Here is a 24592-nt window from a genome sequence, read left to right as displayed (position 1 = left end):
CTCATATCTCTCATGAATGTATCAGTTGAAGGAAACAGTTGGTACATTTATGAGAAGTGATTATTTGCAGATAAAAACAGTTGTCTCCCTGAATAAACTTTCAGAAGATCTTCATAGAGGCTGCTCTGCCTATGGAGTAGCCATTCTTTTATTCCTTTGTTTTCTTAAAAACAACAACAACAACAACAACAACAAACACTAGCTTTCACAATAAAAGAAAATATTCATAGAAATTCGAGTAGTTAGATAAAAAGTAATCTGTATATGGGCAAGGACCAGAAGACGGTCCAAAAACAACCAGTTGTGTAAGAGTGCTCACCTAGGTGGTTGCTTTCTTTCTTGGAATTGTACGTATGTCATTTACGAACAATAATATACTCGGTTGAATGAAATATTTAAATTTGAAGTAAAATTTATATAACATAAAATAAAGAAAAAAATTATGTATGATAACTTCAATATCTGAATAAGTGGGACTATTTCTCTTTTTTAAGGCCTATTCTGTGACAGTAAGAAAACCTATAAAACTCTACAGGATTAGAGTTTTTAATTGACCTAAATTAATTTTAATATACAAAAGTGACCGAAAATCTACATAATCTGCTAAAGGTATCTTAGTTAAATTAGAATGGTGTGTCCAAGAAAGCATGGTTAAAATCAATTAGAAAGAAAATGTTTTTTAAATCTATTGTAGTTTATCTTTTCTCACTGATATACCAATTACCCACCTCTACATTTGGCTCTCCTAATTATTGCCTTTGCTACTTGGAATTTGAATGCGGAAACTTCATTGATCACACTGCTTTTCTCTTTTTAAAATTTTAAATTTTTCTACCTGTTTCTGTTTTCTGGATGGTCTTTAAATTGCCCTGAACCTCTATTCTTTCTATATACTGACTCCCACTGGGAGAATATCTACTTATATCCTGTGGAGCAACTTAAAGCAAAGTTCTTAGAATAACAGCACAGAAAGAAACCTTGCAAAAATAATCCAGTGCCATCTCTACCTGCCTTCACACACACATATGTGTGTGTGTGTGTGTGTGTGTGTGTGTGATTTTCCGTGGCAGTACATGGTTTTCCCATGCATTGTTATGCTATTGCAAAAAAGAGATCTTTAATCTCCGTGTGTATTGATGAATTAAACATAGTCTGTGCTTACTTTCAAGATGTTATTTAGAGTCTGGAATGACAATTCTCTGTTAGTTTTATTTTTCTAGTTTTAAATTAAAATATAATATTTTAGTTTTTGAACATCACTCATATCTTGCAATTGAATAAACTTTGGATTGAGAAAATGATAGTACTAAGAAAGATTACTTAGTCATTTCCAAGAAGTGAATATTTATGTAATATTACTCGTAAGTATTGTTGATACTATGAATCAAAGCAACAATGAGTCATTATTAAGAAGCAATTACAGATTTCTGGGGTTTTTTATCAATTATATTTTAAAGCATGTCACCAGTCGTGATTTCAAAATTAATACGAAATATTTTAGTCTACTTTCCGGTTTATTCATCTTTGTGGGTTGGTGCTGCAGAGTCAAGGATCAGATCAAATAGCATGTCAAGTTTACAAAATGGTAAACAGAATAACTCAAAAAGATTTGTCAGAGCTTTCAAATACATATTTAACAATTATTAACTAAGTATCATCTATATTCGTAGCAGTATTGGACTTACTGATGTGATTCTTCTTTTGTCTCATTCTGGGTGCACTTGCTGTATGCACATCATAAAATACTTCAGTGTCTCTCGTTCTATGTAACTCATGCCAAAATGCCAAAGTTAATGTTTTTCTAACGTATATGTTTATCTTATAATTGGCTAAGAAACGTTGATATCAGGAAACCAAGACAGTTAACTTATATCTATAACCTTCGACATCATAAATGTAGAAAACATTTATACTCTAAAGAAAATTGTCCCAGGAACAATTTCTCTCTCAATGTAGACAATGTTCAGCTTTGAATATGTAAAATAAAAGTGGGCACTTGACATTTGCTGATTTATCAGCTTAACTGAAAAAAAAAGTCTTATTGTATAAGAATGGTATATTGTTTATATCAGTTATAATCACTTATAAGTGATAATCAATATACTTACAAATGGAACTAATAAATCTATTGTCTTGTTTTTAATTGACTTTCATAAAAATCATTCTGTTAATCTAACTATAATTAGCTTAATTTTATATTTATTGGCTATAATTCATAGCTAGTCAGAAACAAATTAGAAACAGTTAAAGCAACTCATCTCAGAAGTCATCAGTCTACGTTACATTGTAAAACCTTCCATTAACCGTATGACCTACTTTTATTTAAGATATCTAATTGCTGGCTAGCAAAGGAATTGCATTTTCAAGTATTGTGTAGATCTAGAAACATAGTTTTGTATACTAAAATTAAATCTGTGTTATTAAATATGTATGCCATATAATAAAATTTTTGCTTGAGGAAAAACAAACTATGTAAGTGTCGTGTGTTTTATTAAGTGTATTTTTAATTGCAAGGGGTAAAAATATTATTCTAAAATTTGATAGACATTGTTTTGCAAAATGCTTCACATTTTTCACTGAAGTTTAGTAGCTTGAGGGCTCTGTCAGATTGAAAAATGCCAAGATCTGGAGACTGAGACTGAGTAGATATTCAGTCTGGCAGACTTGTGTGTGTATTAAAAGAATAAGTACACCTTGCCTGGTCAATCACAGCGTTGCAATTATGAGTGAGAAGTACTCTGTCATATAGGAAACATGGATGAAGTTTGAAAAAGATAACTGAGCATGAATGACTAAAAACATGCCACAATAACAGAAACTTTCAGTCTACAAGGTCATTTTTCTGCATTATCTAATGTGCTTTATCTCTATATAATTATCTGTGACTGATCTGCAAAATGTAAAGATTGTTTTTATAATGGCTACATTTTCACATTTCATAATAAAATATGTTTTATGATTGAAATGGTAAGATGTAAGTAGTTATTAAGATTTCTTTAAAAATAAGATTTATTTAAAACAATGTCTAATCATATCTTTGACCATTCTTTTTGTTGGTATTTTGCAGTGAGGCCCACAGTAATTGAAACTGATGTGTATGTAAACAGCATTGGACCAGTTGATCCAATTAATATGGTGAGTCCATGATAGGGAGGGGGGAGGGGGGAGGGATTGCATTGGGAGTTATACCTGATGTAAATGATGAGTTGATGGGTGCAGCAGACCAACATGGCACAAGTATACATATGTAACAAACCTGCACGTTATGCACATGTACCCTACAACTTAAAGTATAATAATAATAAATAAATTTAAAAAAAAAGATTAGTTGGAAAAGAATAATAAACACAGGAACTCTGTAAGCTTCAAGAAAAAAAAAGAAAGAAAGAAATATTAAAAATAATTATCTGCCATTGAGATCTCTCAAGTGTATACCTCCAAAATAGAATTTGTATATGAGTTATTTTTTATACTTAATTCTGAATGAATTCAGATCAACATATACAATTAGTTTGTGCCAGGTATTGGCAACTGGAGCTAAACTACACCTATGTCTAAGAATCTGTGTCTTGTTATTCCAATGTGCTGTGTTTGGTAGAACTATGCAAGGGCATAACAGATTATCATCTGATCCAGCAAGAAGAGGTCCCTGAAGAAATCTGGAAAGAAAAAATCAGAAAGCCTGAGGGGAAAGTAGTCAATCAGAGAGAGAAAACAAAGGACTTACTGGCAGAGAAAGCAGCATGCATAAAGTCACAGAGGAATGAAACAGCCTCATAAGATCAGGGGAACTTCCAGCAATTTGATGTTACTGGAATACAAAGTGCAAAGTAAGAAATTGAGGCAACAGGGATATTGAAGGATCTTATTAAGGACAGTCTTGTAAGCCATCGTAATAGGAAGCTTCTAAATTGTATTATGTATAAATTATATCCCTTGGGATAAGAGAAATGACAGGTAATATTTTACCAGGGGAGTTTCAAAGGCAGATTTACATTTCTTAATACATTTCTCTTATAGTAATATAGAAGATGGAGGTAAGAGTCCAAGTTAGGGTTACAGAGACCCATTACAGTTTATTGTATTAGTCTGGACAAGAGATCTTCAAGGGCTTACTTACTGCAGTTGTAATCAAGCTGGAGATGACAATAATACATTTAAAAAAATAGGTAATTTTTTGAGAATTTGGTGACTTATTATGTGTAACCTGGCTCCAAGGTGTAGAAATGAAGATACTTTGAAGATGGTAGAGTTATTATCCGACGTAGGAATAAGTGTAGGCTTATGTGCCCCAAATCCTCATGGTGCATTCGGGAGGAACTGTCCAGCAGCATTTTGTCTTATAGATCTGCTATCAGGGAAGATGTTAGCACAAAATATAGATGTAGATGAGAAAGAGAAAGAAGACAAGAAGAATATAATAAAGCTTAAGACATCAAGAATGTGTGAGATGATCTAAGAGAAGATTCAGATTAAGACGATCGCAGATCTGAGGACCAGATGGTGTAATGAGATGAATGTATATGAAATATAGTTGCCAGAAAGAGAAGCACAGAAAGGGGACATATTCAGAAAAGTCAGAAGGGTAGGAGCAAAAATGAGAGAAGATGGTGTTACAAAATCTGAGAGAGTAAAGACGATAAAGAAGGAGGGAATCATAATGAATTACAAATGCACATGAGAATACAATAAAATGGATTAGATTGTGATAACTGGCATTGGCAAGTAGGTGGTGTTAATTATCTTTGTTAGGAGAAATTCAGTTGGAATGGCGAAGGCAGGAAAGGGATAACAACTGGATTGTACATCCCTCCTTCATCTTCAAAAGTGGCCTCATGTCCAAACTTTTTGCCATGGAGCCCTGAGAATATATATGGTTCTTGCAGGGATAGTCATATAGTCAAATGCTGGTTTCTGGGAGCTAGGGAGTGAGTGGGAATGTAGATTTAATTTTATAAACTACTATTTTGAGAAACATGGCTTAGAAGATGAGATAAGAGTATGGGGGTAGAGAAGGTAGAGGAGAGAAGAAGAGAAATAAGGAAGGGAGAGAGAATATGAGAAAATATCAAGACAGAACAATTTAGAATAAAAATTGAGAATGTGTGATATTCATTCTTTATGTTATATACATAGAATAAATAGTATTTTATTACTAATGAAGAACAAAATTAACAATGCCAATATAAGCAACAGGCATTATTTTAAAAAAGACTTTACAATGTTCAGTTCCAAACGCTAATGATCCCATTTCTGTGAGTCAGACTACTGAGTCCCGTTGAATGCATTCAATAACGTCTTGTACTCCTCTCCTTCGCTTTTGCCTTTGGTATTAGTTGGCTAGGGTTGCCACAAAAAAGTAGCACAGACCGGTGGCTTAAACAACAACAATCTATTTCTTGCAGATATTGAGGCCAGAGGTCCAAGATCAAAGCCTTGGCTGGTTTGGTTTCTTCTTAGGTCTATCTCATTGGCTTGCAGACAGCTGCTTTCTCACCATGTCCTCACATGGTCTTTTCTCTGTGTCTGTGCGTCCCTGGTGTCTCTTTGTGTATCTAACTTTTCTCTTCTTATCACAAGTCATATTGTATTAGGGACCACCCTAAAAGCCGCATGTTGACTTTAAAGGCCCTGCCTTTAAATGTAGTCACATTCTGAAGTTCTTGGGATTAAGTCTTCAACATATGAATTTAGGGGGTAACACCATTCAGCCCGTAAGACATCTAAAGATAGTTCTCAAGTATTTTGCTGATTTTCTTCTTCATTTTAGCTATTCAATATTACAACAGTCAAGTCTTCTCTTTATTACAGGTTTTATTGCTTTACAGCTGGGGAACCTTTCTGGTATGCCTAATGGTTACCTATGTCTGCTCACTCCTCTGGTGTGACAGTCACACTCAGTTTTTCTCTTACTGATGCAATCTTCACATGACTCTCATTAACTTTTACAGCTGTCTGCACTGATTATTGTAGTGACAACATTTTAGCCATGCCATAAGTGACATCTTTGTCACCTTAGTACAAGCAAATATGAACTGGCTGTGGATAAAATTGAATTTGAGAGGATAAAGTAATGTTCCAAAAGATTGACCTAGAAGTTAGTCTTAAATTAGGGGCTAACATTCAGGGAAAAGTCGAGGCTGGGGCCAAATCTTTGTCAGGAATTTGCCAAACCTCTGTGAGATGGGGAAAACAGCCTTAAAGTGAAAAGAGAAGAACAAAGAAACAAATAGCAGACCTTAGGGAATGCATGTATTTAAGGACCTGAAAGAAGAAGCTGAGATAGTAAATGAAACATCAAGGTTGACAAGAAAGTGACAAAACAATGCTGTGGAAACTAAGGGAAGAGGCAGTTTCAACAAATCTTTTTAGTATTAGTTCTACCCAAAACAAATTAGTATATAATCAATTGATTTTTACAAACAGAAAACTTTTAATATATATGTGTAATACGTTGCATTTTTTAACAATATGCAAATATCAGATTTCATAAAGTAATACATTGCTAAAATGTTATTTTTTTTGGTGGAATATTGTAATGTTTAGTTTCTAAGTAACCAACGCCTAGAGAAAATAAGACTGAGCATATGGGAAAATCTGCATTTTCCTGAATTGTATATTTTTTGTTTGGGGATTATGTTTTCAATTTGCATGAATACATTAAATAAAAACATGGTCATTAAAGTAAAGAGAAACAAGATTCAAGGATGTATTAGTATTCTAGAAACACTTTGACAAGAATGACTATCAACAGGCTTCTACAATGATCTTCCTATATAAAAGATTAATGTATTAATGATTTAGTTTCCCCAGTGGAGCAAATTACACACTTATACTCTTCAACAGTGATCATTTAAAAAAAACTTAATTAAATAAAATTACTATTGAAACTAGTGATACTAAAACAGGTGAAAATAGATAAATAAAAGAACCCCACGGAACACTTGATAATGTTTATTAAAAAGAAAAGCATTGTAATACTAGGGATGAATAAGAAATAGGTTATGTAGAAGATTATTTTAACTAAACAATGCAGGGAAATTAGAATTCACTTTTCATAAAATGAGCAAAATTGTTTTGAATGTGAGTGTAATCGAGGAAGCAGATTTAAGCATAATTAAGAAAGCAAGAGGGTGTCACTGCCTTAAGTACTCATGTAATTTAATTTACTAGTAAGAAACAAAATTAATATATTAGTTTAATTTTTTAAGTTAGCCAAAATTTGTTTTGCTGCAAAATGGGTGTTTCTTTTTAAACTTAGATACATAAAATAGCATTTCCATAGATTTCTGAATAATGCTTAAAATCACATTATTCTACAATGGAATATGCTTTTCTTTTTACAGTCAAAATGAGTAACAGATGCACTAATGAAGACGGGGAAAATAGAGTAACTTGGAAAGAAGCTGTTCAATTTTATATATGGTTTGATTAAAACTATCTTCAATATAAGCAGAACAAAAATATGCAATCAGAATTGAAGTGAAGAATATGTTACTAGAGATTATTAGATAAAATAGTTATAACCTCGTAACTTTTCAGATTTGGGGGAGATTATGTATCTTTACTCTTCTGAGTAAATATCTCACGATGTTGGCTGCCCTCTGACTAGCAAGTACAACACTCAAGGGCCATGGCAATTCTTTAAAGCCAAATCAAAATCAGTAAGAGCTCCAGGAAATTCAAGATGATATTATGGGTATCTAACAGGAGGCTACAGCATAAGATTAGTAAGTACAAAAGTAGCTACAACTAAAAATTCCAGGTATAATTTGGACATGAATTTAATTATAGGAACTGGTATACCCTTATATAATCCAATATTAAGAGATGACTAATATGGATACTTTGAAAGTAAGGGACAAGGAACAACTAATAAAAACTACTTAGATCCCAGTTCTCACCTGCAGAAGTTAATTTAAATATTTTCTAACTGCAAGAGTGATATGTCACACAGTCCTAGAATATACTTCTGAAACTGGATAGAATCTTCCTGCTGGGAATTGAAACAGGACAGGATCTTCCTGCTGGAAATTCTGATTTGTCTTAGTAATGGAGACAGGGCTGAGGAACAAGGGCACCAGATATGAAGACGACAATTTAAAAAGGAGCTGGGAAGTCACCTGGGCTGTGCTTCAAAATAACTGCCTGCTGGAGAGGACTACAAGAGGGTGAGCAGTAGGCAAAGAGGATCAGGCAAACTTAGCAAATGACAGAATGCTTTCTTTCTGGCCTGCGCAGAAATATGTAACAGGAATGTCCATTTTCAGAATTTTTTTAACAGAAAACAAAAATCTAATTGCTCTCTACACAAGGAAAAAATATCTTTTGAAACAAAAATGTATGTAGAGCTACAGAAGTCACAATTATTATTTATTATAGAATGTAAATAAGGGATTTTTCTCAGTAATAATCATTTTTCATTCATTTAAGTGAAATGGTCAAGTATCCAACCTTAATGTTAAATTGACCTTAGAATCTCTAAAAATTATCAAAATAATTTTATTTCTTAATTCAAATACAATTATATATATATTTCATTGTTTTATTTGTCTGTCGTATATTTATTAACCATTTATTATAGTGACAATTGGTTCATTGTTAAAAAAGATATCGGAAAAGATATGTCATCCTTTCTTCAGAAGAGCATAAAACCTAGCAGGGAAGATGACTAAAAATGCAAATTAGACCAAGACAGAAGGGAAAAGGCAGGAAAAATGCTGTGTACGAATCTATACATATTTTAAATTGTAAATGGTGATCCTAATGCTATTTTCTTCTAAAAATGTTTTCCATAAAAAGAGTTTTTTATTATAAAAGTAATACATACTCAATCTGGGAAAATTAGAAATTTAACTTAGATAAAAGAAAAAATTTAAAATATACTGAAATATTATATCTAGTGGTCACCATTGTTATGATTGTAACTTTATGTACATAGTTTTACCCAATGCTTTTTTAACCTCACTATTTTATAATATTATGTTTTTCTATGTGTTATACTGTGTCATTACTTTTAAAAAATTAATTAAATGTTGCATATTATTTAGTAATGAATTATTTTACATGTGGAATATTTCCAATTTGCTGTAATTGAGTAATATTATTATTAAATATTTTAGCTACCATTATTATTTCTTCAGGCTATGTGTATACATACCCTAGACCTCTCATAGATTTTGGTCAAATATTGAAAGTGAAAATTTTGAATTTTTAGAAAACAAATTCAAAAATTGTTTGAATTTTTTGACACTTCAAGATAGATACCTCAAGGTAGACAGTCTTGAATTGGTTACTATTTTTTTTAGTTTTTTATGGGTTAGCAATCATAGAATGTTGTAGAATGTACTGCTTGATAATTCTGTCCTCAGAGTAGGTTTGTGGCAAATGTTCTGATAGAATGAATGTCTAGTTTGCTTCAGCTCATGACTATCATAAATGTACTTAAAACTTGGTTTTTGGCCTTTAACCGGCTGCTCCAAGTCACTATTCCAAATCTCACATGTTATAGCTGATTCAAACATACTCTTATGATTCCTAATTTTTTACACCTTTATTTACACATTTATTAATCAGAGAAGAGTGACTTTGCTAATAATATAAAAACACACATAATAATATAAAAACATATATATCTAAGAAAAAGTACATACATATCTAAGAAAAAGTAATTTAGCATACACACACACACACACACACACACACAAATTAATATGACCTAAGGCACATTTAGGCAGTTCATATTTTTTCATGTTAGGAGATTACATTGTAAAATTGTGTAGAGCTACATATATTATTTGCACGTTGAATTTTGAAAATGCTGGCTGGGCACAGTGGCTCACGCCTGTATTCCTAGCACTTCAGGAGGCCGAAGCAGGAGGATCACTTGCGCTCAGGAGTTCAAAACCAGCCTGGGCAACAGAGTGAGCTCTTGCCTCTAATTTTTTAAAATAAAATTTTAAGTAAAATTTTAAAATAAAATGTTAAAAATAAAATTAGAAATTAAAAATTAATAAAAAGAATTGTGAGAATGCTTATCAGAGAATTCTAGTCAACCAGGTTTGGAGGTTACTAGTCCAAGCCATTTTCACCTATAAATTTAGTAGGGATTAGGCAGGATTAAAGGAAGGTACCAATGGTACTTACAGACTGAAAGTATTTTTATGAGGAAAAGTCATTGAAAGAAACCATGTTCACCTCAGACTTTACCCCTCTTATAGGTAGGACTTTTTAAAAAATACATTAATCTAATATTTTATAATGTTTTCATGATCATAGAGTCTTAGAGCTGGGAAAGATAGTAATTACGATCTTGCCTTGTGCCCACATTTTGCCAGTAAGAGTGTATAAGTGACTTGGTCAGCACCCTACTCTAGTAAATCTCAGAATTACGACAAAATTTTCCCATTCCATCCAGTCAGTGTTCTTTGTACTACACATTACTCTTACTATTATGCATACTTTGGATATATTTAGTATTTGTTATATTGATTATCTGGAAATTATTTAAAATTATGTATGTAATTAAAAGACAATACCTTATCCCTTATTCAATGTGCTATTTTTACATCTAGAACAGCAAAGGCTTAAAATAATGTAGTAAAGGTTTTCGTCTTAGATTGACAATGAATTTGAACTAACACCAGCTGCTCTTCAGTTTAATTAAAAAGTGCAGTAGAGAAAACTTATGTAAATGTCTTGACTTTTGACATTTTGTTATAATAAAAATTGTAACAAATTACCATAATTGAAATTGTTAAAACTCTATGATAAGCCTTGGATTTCCTGGTAGAGGTACCTAGCTTTGTGTTAGGCACAATAGGATTCAAACTCCTGAGGTAAACAGAAGAAGCAAGTGCAAATAATGCCCCACTAGCAGGATACAATGTTGGAAAGTTCTTCATTTTCTGCAGCTGGACTATGGACAACAGTAAGCATTTTATAAACTGGTAATAATATAAACAATTTAAAACATGAGTCATGTGGACTATTTCTGAATATATCATTTCCAAATATAGTGTTCTCTCTTGCTCAGATAGACAAGCTAATTCAGACATCAATAAAACATTTGTAGTACAGGGCAGTCACAGATGTAGAAACACTTTTCCCACTCAGCTCATCCAGCAATTAATCTAGCTATTTAGCATTGAACCAATCTATAACAAATGTTGCATATGTGGATAGAAAGCATGTTTGCCTACTGGCGATGAAGCTTTTCTAGGAAGCAGAACCTTCATCTGAATATCAATCATTTATCACAGAGAACTTCTTACCATGCTGTTAGTTGGTAATAAGTTGTAATGGGGAAGTATAGTTTGAGTGTGTTTATACACCAGTCCCTCCTTATCTGTGGTTTTGCTTTCTGTGGTTTCAGTTATCCATGGTCAACAATGATCCAAAAATAGGTGAGTACAGTACAATAAGTTATTTTGAGAAGAAGGTAGAGATCACATTCATAGAACCTTCATTACAGTATTTTGTTATTAAAATTATATTGTATCATTCATTGTTGTCAACCTCTTACTGTGCCTAATTTATCAGTTGAACATTATCATAGGTACGTATGTATAGGATAAACAGAGCATATAAGGTTCCCAACTATTCAGGGTTTCAGGTATTCAATGGGAATCTTAGAATGCATACTCATGAATAAAGGGGATCTCTTGTATATTTGTTATCATACTATGTTTCATACTTAGGAAGCGTGGTCCATGCAGGTTAGACTTATTCAATCATTTATTCATCCAAATACCCCACAGTGATAACATAGATACAAATGCCATGAAAGTAAAAAGCAAGATGAAAGAAAGGTAAGTATGAAATAAGTGACCAAAACTACTAATTGTCAACATATAAATTTCATCTCTGTGGTTTAAAAATTTTTGCCTCATATGGATGACCTGAGTTATGGTAAAGAAGTTAAAATTGTGGAGTACATGATCAGAATCTCTTACACTTTGTATGATCTTGAAAAAGCTTCCTTCTATCTCAATTACAATCAGGGAAAAGCAGGAAAAGAAATGAGAAGATAGAGCTTGGCAGTATAGAATAGTCACTGGGCAAAAACAATTTGATGGAATCTGGAAAACATTAGCTTTCTCTGCTTAAACGAAAGGCTATCAAATATATATTTTAATTAAATTTAATAAAGGTTTATGAAAACATGTCTAATTTATCAAAAATATTAGGCTCAGTTATTTACATGTTTTTAGATAATTATTTTTAAAATTATGTTATGGCATATGACAACTCAGCATAAACTAACTTCATGGAATACTTTACTCTTTTGCCAGATTGCTAGATTTTAAATAAAAATTATATTATCATAAATATATCTAAAATCTGTCAAATATTAGTATTTTTACTAAGAACTGCTCCATTTCAAATCAGTATTGAATCTCAGCGGAGGCAAAGGGAGTTTAAAATAGGTTTAATACCTAATGTAAATGACGAGTTAACGGGTGCAGCACACCAACATGGCACATGTATAACAAAACTGCACGTTGTGCACATGTAGCCTAGAACTTAAAGTATAATAATAAAACAAAACAGTAAAGATGCACTTAAATGTCAGAAAATAAAAAAATAAAAACCAGGTAAACACACATATCTCATTTAATTAAAAAGTTCATTGCACATGCGAAGCTACCATCACAATGGATTTTTTGTCCTTATTTTCTTGAAACATCACTCAATACTCACGTTTTCAGTGTAGATCACTTCTTTCCAGATTTCATGGTCATTCAGATCAAGTTCAATGTACAGAGAAATAAATAGAGACAATAACCTGTACATAATGGATTTTTAATATATTACATCCACTCAATTGAGAAATATGAAGCAAACTTCACTGACAGACCAAGAGATGGGACAAAATGACAAGAACGCAGATTTTCATAGAGAACATGAGATGGAGGAATATGTTCCTTCTTGCCGCAGTATAAATTGTCCCTTGTCTGGAAAAGAAACACATGGGTAATTTTTGAAAAGTGCTCTGAATCCATGGGTGTCTATTCCTACTGTTAATAACTCTGTGATGGTTAATTTTACATGTCAACTCGGTCAGGCTATGGTCCCCAAATACAGTTATGTATCACTTAATGACAGAGATACATTATAAGAAATGCATCTTTAGTCAATTTCATCATGGTAGAAACATCATGGAATGTACTTACACAAACTTACATGGTATAGCCTACTACATACCGAGGCTGTATAATATAGCCTAATGTTTCCAGGACACAAACCTGTTAAGAATATTATTGAACTGAATGTTGTAGATAATTGTAACACAATAAGCATTTGCATATCTAAACATACCTAAACACAGAAAAAATATGGTACAAAAGATAAAAATGGTATACCTGTATAAGGGACTTACTACTGAAGGCTTGCAGTCAGGGAAGTTGCTCTGGGTGAGTCAGTGAGTGAGTGGTGAGTGAATGTGAAGGCCTGGACATTACTGTGCACTATTATAGACCTTATAAACACTGTGCACTTAGAATACACTAAATTAATTTTTAAAATTTCTTTCTTCATAACAAATTATTATTTGGTTACTGAATTTTTTTATTTTATAAATTTGTTATAAATTTGACATTTTCATAATAACAACTTAAACATATTTTACAGCTGTACAAAGTATTTTCGTGTCATTATTTCGTAACCTTTTCTTTTTCCTTTTTCCTTTTTTTTTTCTTTTTCAACATGTTGTTAAAAACTAAAAAACCTACACATTAGCCTACGTAGTCAGAATCATTATCATTACTGCCTTCCACTTCCACATCTTGTCCCACAAGAAGATCTTCAGGGACAATAACATGCATAAAGCTGTCATCTGATCTGATAACAATGCGTCATCTGGAAGACCTACTGAAGGACTTGCCTGAGGCTGTTTTACAGTTAGCATATATAATGGTACATATACAAATTGTATACAAATACATGAAATGCATAAATACATAATATACATTACATTATAATATATTTATATATAATATTATATATAACATGTAATATGTGTGTGTATTTTGGTTTATGTATTTATTATGCTATACTCTGTCATTTCACAGTTAACATATATACATGTTATGTGTATATATAATACAGTTAACATATATATTTGTTTTGTGTGTGTGTGTATAAAGTAGAAAAAGTATAATCTGAAATAATGATAGAAATTATTGTACGGTAAACATGTAAACCAGTAGTAAGTTAGTTATTACCAAAATATTATAATATTACCAAATATGTACTGTGCATAATTGTATGTATTATACTTTCAAACAACTGGCAGCACAATAGGTTTGTTTACATCAGCATCACCAGAAAGATGTAAATAATCTGTTGTTCTAGGATGTTAGGATGGCCACAACATCACTAGGTGATAGGATTTTTTCAACTGTATTGTAATTTTATGGGACCAACGTTGTACATGTGGCCCATCATTGACTGAAAACATCATGCAGTGCATGACTATATTTGGCTAAATTGCAGTCGAGATGTTGCTGTGAAGGTATTATTTAGATGTGATTCACATTTAAATCAGTAGATTTTGAGTAAAGCAGATTACCCTCTATAATGTAGTTGGGCCTCAACCAATCAGATGAACACTTAAAAGATTGACTGAGGTCCCACTAGGAAGAAGAGACTCAGGCTCCAGCCTGCCTTTGGCTTGAAGACTGAAACGTAAACTCTTCCCTGACTCCCTACCTACTAGTCTTCCCTGCACATTTTGCACTTTCCAGCACCTACATATTATATGATTCGACTCTCTTTTCCCTTTCTCTCTCTCTCATCTATCTATCCTGCTATCAGTCAGCATCTATACGTCTACCCATTTATCCTGTTGGCTGTGTTTTTGTGGAGTACCTTTACTAATACAAGCTCACAAGAATAGCTTTCTCCCACCCCAGAATTCAGGTATGCATGTACTATATCTATTCCAAGTTCTGGAAGCTGACCTTGTCCTCTCTATTTTATTGTAACTTCTTAAGAACCGGGAGTTCATTCATAGGGTTTATAAAACCCTACGGATTGTATTATTTCATCTTCTATTCTATAGAGTTTAACTGTTCTGTTAATATAATGTTTGATATTTTACTCTTTGAACTTGTAAACAGAATATTATATAATATATATTCTGGAAATATAGTTATATATTTCCAGAAGGAAATGTTGATTGAGCACGATGCAGAAAATTAACACATGAAGTACTAGGATTTTCAGTTCATTATTCTCAGTGCAGTGTTCAGAGCTGTTTCTAGGCTGCAGGGTCAATCATTGGAAATTGGTAATTTTAGATAATAGTTGCCAAAAAGCTCTTCCAGATGTAGGATAGCCTGTATATTTGAGGAATGCACATTCCCTGACATAAAGAAAATGTGCTACTTTTTCATTATATATGACTTGCATTCTTTATTTTCCATTCTGCCCTGCACTTTACTGCTTCTTTGCCCTCTCCCTTCCCTCCACCATTTACTAGTTGATGCATAAATCAAAATATTTCCAAATCTTACAGGTTTCAGGTTAAATGCAGTTTCTGTCATGAAGTCTTTCTTAATTTCCCCTAACTAAAAATAATCTCTACTATTTCTATTTCTCTTTATACCCCTTCTACATTTTATTACTTTCCAATTTTATTATGTATATGTTCATACCAAGAAGGCTTCATTTGCATCTTTGTGAATCCAGTACATTATAAAACTAACAAGAACATTGAAAAAATATTTGCTAAAAATTAATTGATGAATGCACATGATATTATGTGCCTTTGGAAGTCTACATTCATAGACATAAAAAGAGAGCACAAAGGGTTAGTAGGTAAATCTAGAACATGTGTCTGATTTTTTTTTTTTTTTTTTTTTTTTTTTTTTGAGGCCAGGTCTGCATCCTATCCTGGCAGGCTGGAGTGCAGTGGCGGATCCAGCTCACTGCAAGCTCCATGCCTCCAGTTCACATGCATTCTCAGGCCTCAGCCTCCCAGGTAGCTGGGACTACGAAGCCACCACCTCGCCCGGCTAGTTTTTGTATTTCTTGAGGCCGAGGGGGTTTCACCGTGTTAGCCAGGATGGTCTCGATCTCCTGACCTCGTGATCCGCCCGTCTCGGCCTCCCAAAGTGCTGGGATTACAGGCTTGAGCCACCGCGCCCGGCCGTGTCTGATTTTTGAATCACCCTCATGTATTGCTGATGATTTCAATGATTTAAGCAATTGGCATAACCTCTTTGCTCCCTATTTCTTTTTTATATTTCAAACTTAGAATAACACCTAATTTTTTATTTACCTTATCCTGCTAGAATTCAGAAGCTGGTGCTTTTACAATAATTAAGCAAACTGGAGCTGATATTTGTAAAATTTTACCACTAAAGGTATTTCTTTGTCCTGTGGATTAGCTGTACTTGTACTTTTTCTCCACATGTCTATAGCTCCATTACTGCTAAAAATTATAGGTCTACCATTCTGTTTTGGCCATGTGACTAGACAGTTTTGGAAGAGATTAATGCCAATATAGGAAGAACAAATCAGGATCCATCAAATTTTGTGATGAAATTATATAACTAGGTTAATTGCTTTGGCAGGTCTTGAATTTTGTGTGAAGCTTCTCCCATTACTAGAAATACAGTAATATTGAATTTACTAGTAATTTGAAATGTGAGATACAGTGCTTAATTGCAAACTGACAATGTAGTAATGAGACTGCACTACACCCTTATCAATTATGATTTGATTTTATTAAGTTAGGAATCAAAATGGCTCACTTCACATTTATTCATTAATGCTGTTTTGTCAGCTAACTTGCAAGGAGATACAGTACATTTTGTAAAATGCATTGGATGTCAAATTTTAAATGCACTGTTTCTTATCTCAAAATGTTTATCTTAGAAGCTGTTGTATTTGTTGTTCTGAGTAAATAGAAGTTCCATTTTATGTTTTGCTTTTGCTTATTTCTTGTGTAGATATTATAACCTGTGAACAGGAACATGAAGTACGAGAGTAGTTTGGTCGTTTTCTGGAAATTATACTAATACAAATGGGCAAACAAAACTGGATTTTTTTATTATGTGTAACATGGCATAGATTTTAATGGTCTTCTTATTTCAGTGAGGCATTTATTAACAATTAGCAATTTAAAAGGACTTATAAGTATTAGCTTCTGCAAAGGGCTTTGGATGGATAGATTATCAAGACATATTCTCTGAGTCTTTCTCTTCTTGATATTGGATTGAGGGAACAACTGTGAGTAGAAAACTTTTTCCATTTCTGATCGTTTGGAAATCATAAGCCTTCCAACAGTGATTAACACTTTCAGAATCAGGGATTTTAAAAAGGTCCTGCAGCTGCTAAGCAGTATTGACAGCTGCTTTGGAAATCCCAGCCTTAGACAAATTGGTTCTCAAGTGCCACCTTTAAGGTCCTGTGAATTAGGAATACTGCAGCTAAGTATAACTGCCAGGTAGCATTACATTCCCTCTACCAACTAGTGCTGAATATTTGCCTAGCTGCAATCCTTACTAGTATCTTGAGTAGTTTCTGCTGTTTGATCCCACACAAAAGTACAACATAATTCTGGTGAATAAAGTTGACTAAATGCTCTTTCCAGGGCATTTAGTTCACCATAGAAGGATTATGAGACTTCTGTCTATTTGTATTTGCTATTAAAATTAGACACCACGTCATTAGCGTAGGTTACATGGTTAGACTGAATAGTTAGTCATTTGTGTCAGGTGAAGAGGCTGCTTGGATAAATTATAACTGATTCCAAAGACAAGACATCTGACCTGAGATACAGGCAGGTAGAGTGGGGATCAATGATAACTTCAGTGAAGGAGTTCAATAATTTTTCACAAGGTTTAAAGAATAAAGAATACACCAGTGATAATGTGTATAAGGTTCTCTAGGACTTCCTAAATGCTTGCGCAATTTACGCATTACCCCATTAATATTACTCAATAAGATGATTAAACATCTATAGCATAAATATGAATTATTATGTATTATGGGATGTGGTTTGCCTTATGACTCAGCCTGACCTACAAACACAGTATATAAGCAAGGTTGTGGCTATCAGATTTATAAGGCTTACATGGTTGCAAAAGTACTTTCAGTCTATATTCCACAGCACAGTTTGATCCGTGCCATCCCATATTAAGTTGAAAAAAATAAAATGTTATTTATCTCCCTAAGTTACTCTAGCACGGCAATCAAAATTATGTAAAGAGAGGGTGATGATGCAAGCATTTTTGTGCACAAAAACTTCGTATTTTAAATCCATTAAAAACAACAACTGACATAATATAGATGTTAAATAAATAGGTAGATTATTGAATGATCACACATTACTTCATTATATAAATAAATTATTCAGAATTATAAGTGTATATACTTTAAGCACTTTATCAAACATACATTTCGTACTCAATTACATAGTTTCTGGTCCCTATTGTATTTTAAATAATTATTATATATAGACTTTTCCAGATTTGTAACATTGTTCATCCAACATAGATAAAATGAGGTACCCTCTCAATTTATTTTTATATTCCAGTTGAGCAAATTGTAATTGTAAGTAGTCTGCCTGGAACCTAGGAATTGATCCAACTTCCCTATAAATAAGTTGAATCTAGTTTGTTTACTTATTAATCTGTCATAATTTTTTCCATTTTTCATTTATTCACCATATCCTCAATTATACTTCTATTTCTTATATTAAATATTTTCCTTCAGGAAAATTGGCCAGTTGCTAATATGACATCAAGTGCAAATAATCAATCTCTCTCACCAGAAGTAACTTATATAATACCTCATATTTTTCAATTTACTTATTCTTTTAAATATCAAAAGTATATCCATATACATGCAAACATACATACACGCACATATGTACACACACACATACACACACACACACATATAGTTCATATATATTGTGTATATATAATATATGTATATATATTTTATATATGTATATATATTATATATGTATATATATTTTTATATGTGTATATATATCTTATATATATGTATATTTACTTCCTTTCCTCCATGGCATTGATTACTGCTGCATTCTTGTTCATTTTATTTATTTTAAATGCCTATAATATGGCAGACTTTTTGTCAGTATACGAAGGTAGATAACATCCGATTATCTACTCTTGAAGGTTCTCTGTTAAAAATGAAATTTCCTAATTACAGTTACTATGGACAAAGGTTTTGCTCCAACCGTGGAACCCATCAGACATCACTATAACCACCATTATATGCATTTGTTATGGGTGTGGACTTGGGATGTAGCCTGCAGTGGCTCAGTTTCCATATCAACTGCTTATTAGTTCTGTGATGTGAGAATTATTATTTTATATTTCTATTAATACATGTTACTGAAAGATAATGATTATATTTCACATAGTTGCAATAAGGATTTAGTGACATGACACATGCCAAGCTCTTAAATATGTTTGGCATCTTATAATAGCTCAGTAAATTAGTTTGTGGTTGCTTTAAAACATTTAAAACTAGTAAATATAAATAATTAGAATTAACTTTTTAGACAAAAAACAATGTAAAGCCTCTTAAATAATTTGGTTGGGTTTTGCATCTAGATTTTCTTTTGTTTATGATTTTTGTGATTTAAGCTCTGTATAAATTAATGTAATTATTAACATTAAGATAATTTGTTTTTAAGTTTAATAAGTACATCCTACATACTACAAAATCTTGAGTAAAATTCACCCAAAAAAATTAAAAAGAATAAAGTAACACTGGGCAACAATAACTACTGGAAATCTTGGATTTTATTTTACACGATTCATGCAAACAAAAAGAAAGTTTAGGCCATGTGCGGTGGCTCACGCCTGTAATCCCAGCACTTTGGGAGGCGGGAGGATCACGAAGTCAGGAGATCAAGACCATCCTGGCTAACACGGTGAAACCCTGTCTCTACTAAAAACACAAAAATTAGCTGGGCGTGGTGGAGGGCGCCTGTTGTCCCAGCTACTCCGTAGACTGAGGCAGGAGAATGGCGTGAACCCGGGAGGCGGAGCCTGCAGTGAGCCTTGATCATGCTACTGCACTCCAGCCTGGGCGACAGAGCGAGACTCCGTCTCGGAAAAAAAAAAAAAAAAAAAAAAAAAAGTTTAAAATAATGGCATTTTTTTTCCTCCAAAAAGACTGAGTTTAACTGTTACTTGCAGAAACTTTACAATATAAAAATTCAAACTTCTGAGAAAAACAACTAAAATAGTAGCTTTACTAATATGTTGTTACTCTTCTTACATTTTAGGAATACACAATAGATATAATTTTTGCCCAAACCTGGTTTGACAGTCGTTTAAAATTCAATAGTACCATGAAAGTGCTTATGCTTAACAGCAATATGGTTGGAAAAATTTGGATTCCTGACACTTTCTTCAGAAACTCAAGAAAATCTGATGCTCACTGGATAACAACTCCTAATCGTCTGCTTCGAATTTGGAATGATGGTCGAGTTCTATATACTTTAAGGTAATATTTGTTTAAAAATCTGTAGTTGCTCTCATTTATTTTCCATACTAATATTTAATCAACTCTAAATTTTTTATTTCTCAAAGTTGCAAAGTCAAAAGTATGGAGCTCCTTTCACATGCTGAAATATAATGTGAAATATTTTGGCAATACTTTTTTAAGCTCAGTTATTATTATGTGAAAAGGACTAAAAGCAAATAGAAAAAATTCTTTGATTTTCTTCCTTTGAAGCAGAAGAGGTTGCAGCATAAATATTATTGTTTTCTTAACCTGCCATGTAAATAATTGAGTAAGATTTCCTCTAGAAACCCACCCTGCTATAAAATTTTATAATACTCTAATTTTCAATGATATAGTAAAACATCCCTAAGAAAGGATTAAATGAAGGTTGATATATAAGGTTCAAGTTTATTTAGCTCATTGCCTTGAACATATCTGCTTGTTAAGAACCGTTCTTCGTGGAAATATATTCATAATAAATTAAGAGAAAAATTATCATACTTAACCATTTATAATCTGCTAATCTGCTGTGTTTGCACATGTGTGTTGGTTGATATATTGAAGTATGAATTATTACGTGTAAACACAGAGATCATATTGAAATGTATACAGAGGTAACTTAGTTGAATGAAGAGGAAATTGTTAGAATTCTCATACTCATATATAAACGTTGTAATATCGCTATTTAAGACTTTGAGACTTTAGAATCATTAATATATTCTAATACATCATAATCTATTATCATAAGACACATTCTTGTTTTAAAATTAGACAGGGAATTTTTAATGCTTCAAATTATTTATCTTTATTTAATACTTTTTTTTCCATCTAAATAGATTGACAATTAATGCAGAATGTTATCTTCAGCTTCATAACTTTCCTATGGATGAACATTCCTGTCCACTGGAATTTTCAAGCTGTAAGTAACAAAACACTTGATAATTTCATAGAATTTTAACCTTAGAAGCTGTTTATTTAAAAATGAAATGAAAGAAAATAAAATATGATTTTCAAAAGTGTACATTATGTTCAATTCTTTTAGATAAAATAATTACAAATAATATATTCGCTTCTTGTTTTTAAACTAAAAGATTACAATAAATGTGTAGTGAATGCATATGTTTCATTAAAACATTCTTTATAACATTTAGTTTTATTCCAATGCTATTTGCTTATTTTTATTAAATAAAGGAGTATTGAAAATAGGTTTGTATTCAAATGTTTTTACATAGCCACCAAAAAAAAAAAAGGTGATTCAAATTATATTCATCTTCCTGGAGGCAAGATTTAACTTTAATATATTAGATTTTGAAATGTGTTTCAAAAATTCATTGGGCAAATAGTATTTACTATATGAATAGCAAATATTTGAGACTACTTTAAGAATTCAGAAAAAAAAAGGTAGAAATAAGTTGACTTAATTAAAAAAGATTGATTCATAGAGAAGTGGTTAGAGGTGAATAATTAGAGTATAAAAACCTGGCATTTTCTTTCTTTTTTTTTTTATTATTATTATACTTTAAGTTCTAGGGTACATGTGCACAACGTGCAGGTTTGTTACATATGTATACTTGTACCATGTTGGTGTGCTGCACCCATCAATTCGTCAGCACCCATCAATTTGTCATTTACATCAGGTATAACTCCCAGTGCCATCCCTCTCCCCTCCGCCCTCCCCATAAGAGACCCCCGTGTATGATGTTCCCCTTCACGAGTCCAAGTAATCTCATTGTTCAATTCCCACCTATGAGTGAGAACATGTGGTGTTTGGTTTTCTGTTCTTGAGATAGTTTGCTGAGAATGATGGTTTCCAGCTGCATCCATGTCCCTACAAAGGACACAAACTCATCCCTTTTTATGGCTGCATAGTATTCCATGGTGTATATGTGCCACATTTTCTTAATCCAGTCTGTCACTGATGGACATTTGGGTTGATTCCAAGTCTTTGCTATTGTGAAAGTGTGGCAATAAACATATGTGTTCATGTGTCTTTATAGCAGCAGGATTTATAATCCTTTGGGTATATACCCAGTAATGGAATGCCTGAGTCATATGGTATTTCTAGTTCTAGATCCTTGAGGAATCGCCATAGTATTTTCCACAATGGTTGAACTAGTTTACAATCCCACCAACAGTGTAAAAGTATATCTATTTCTCCACATCCTCTCCAGCACCTGTTGTTTCCTGACTTTTCAATGATTGCCATTCTAACTGGTGTGAGATGGTATCTCATTGTGGTTTTGATTTGCATTTCTCTGATGGCCAGTGATGACAAGCATATTTTCACGTGTCTGTTGGCGGTATGAATGTCTTCTTTTGAGAAATGTCTGTTCATATCCTTTGCCCACTTTTTGATGGGGTTGTTTGTTTTTTCTTGTAAATTTGTTTGAGTTCTTTGTAGGTTCTAGATATTAACCCTTTGTCAGATGAGTAGATTGCAAAAATTTTCTCCCATTCTGTAGGTTGCCTGTTCACTCTGATGGTAGTTTCTTTTGCTGTGCAGAAGCTCTTTACTTTAATTAGATCCCATTTGTCAATTTTGGCTTTTGTTGCCATTGCTTTTGGTATTTTAGACATGACGTCCTATGTCCTGAATGGTATTACCTAGATTTTCTTCTAGGGTTTTTATGGTATTAGGTCTAACATTTAAGTCTCTAATTCATCTTGAATTAATTTTCGTATAAGGAGTAAGGAAAGGATCCAGTTTCAGCTTTCTACTTATGGGTAGCCAATTTTCCCAGCACCATTTATTAAATAGGGAATCCTTTCCCCATTTCTTGTTTTTCTCAGGTTTATCAAAGATCAGATGATTGTAGATGTGTGGTATTATTTCTGAGGACTCTGTTCTGTTCCATTGGTCTATATCTCTGTTTTGGTACCAGTACCATGCTGTTTTGGTTACTGTAGCCTTGTAGTATAGTTTGATGTCAGGTAGCGTGATGCCTCCAGCCTTGTTCTTTTGACTTAGGATTGTCTTGGCAATGTGGGCTCTTTATTGGTTCTGTATGAACTTTAAAGCAGTTTTTCCAATTTTGTGAAGAAAGTCATTGGTAGCTTGATGGGCATGGCATTGAATCTATAAATTACCTTGGGCAGTATGGCCATTTGCACGATATTGATTCTTCCTATCCATGAGCATGGTATGTTCTTCCATTTGTTTGTATCCTCTTTTATTTCACTGAGCAGTGGTTTGTAGTTCTCCTTGAAGAGGTCCTTTACATCCCTTGTAAGTTGGATTCCTAGGTATTTTATTCTCTTTGAAGCAATTGTGAATGGAAGTTCATTCCTGATTTGGCTCTCTGTTTTTCTGTTACTAGTGTATGAGAATGCTTGTGATTTTTGCACATTAATTTTGTATCCTGAGACTTTGCTGAAGTTGCTTATCAGCTTAAGGAGATTTTGGGCTGAGACAATGGGGTTTTCTAAATATACAATCATGTCATCTGCAAACAGGGACAATTTGACTTCTTCTTTTCCTAACTGAATACCCTTAATTTATTTCACTTGCCTGATTGCCCCAGCCAGAACTTCCAACATTATGTTGAGTAGGTGTGGTGAGAGAGGGCATCCCTGTCTTGTGCCAGTTTTCAAAGGGAATGCTTCCAATTTTTGCCCATTCAGTATGATATTGGCTGTGCGTTTGTCATAAATAGCTCTTATTATTTTGAGATACGTTCCATCAATACCGATTTTATTGAGAGTTTTTAGCATGAAGGGCTGTTGAATTTTGTCAAAGGCCTTTTCTGCATCTATTGAGATAATCATGTGGTTTTTGTCTTTGGTTCTGTTTATGTGCTGGATTATGTTTACTGATTTGCATATGTTGAACCAGCCTTGCATCCCAGGGATGAAGCCCACTTGATCATGATGGATAAGTTTTTGATGTGCTGCTGGATTCGGTTTGCCAGTATTTTATTAAGGGTTTTTGTATCAATGTTCATCAGCGATATTGGTCTAAAATTCTCTTTTTTTGTTGTGTCTCTGTCAGGCTTTGGTATCAGGATGATGTTGGCCTCATAAAATGAATTAGGGAGGATTTCCTCTTTTTCTATTGATTGGAATAGTTTCAGAAGGAATGGTACCAACACCT

At 32.9% G+C, this 24592-nt stretch overlaps 1 protein-coding gene across 1 annotated transcript in view; it reads left to right on the top strand.

The window, feature by feature from the left end:
• The window catches only part of GABRG1 (gamma-aminobutyric acid type A receptor gamma1 subunit), an 87989-nt gene that overhangs the window by 38974 nt on the left and 24423 nt on the right, over nucleotides 1–24592 (top strand). The window contains exons 3-5 of the mRNA XM_003898641.4: nucleotides 3068–3135; nucleotides 20282–20502; nucleotides 21339–21421. Of these exons, the coding sequence (XP_003898690.1) occupies nucleotides 3068–3135; nucleotides 20282–20502; nucleotides 21339–21421 (372 nt within the window). The remainder of the gene's footprint in view (nucleotides 1–3067; nucleotides 3136–20281; nucleotides 20503–21338; nucleotides 21422–24592) is intronic.

This window comes from Papio anubis, chromosome 3, assembly GCF_008728515.1.
Source record: "Papio anubis isolate 15944 chromosome 3, Panubis1.0, whole genome shotgun sequence".
In the NCBI taxonomy this organism is placed as follows: Eukaryota; Metazoa; Chordata; class Mammalia; order Primates; family Cercopithecidae; genus Papio; species Papio anubis.
Note: the sequence above shows the minus strand (reverse complement) of the source record. Positions and strands in the feature narration are given on the sequence as shown.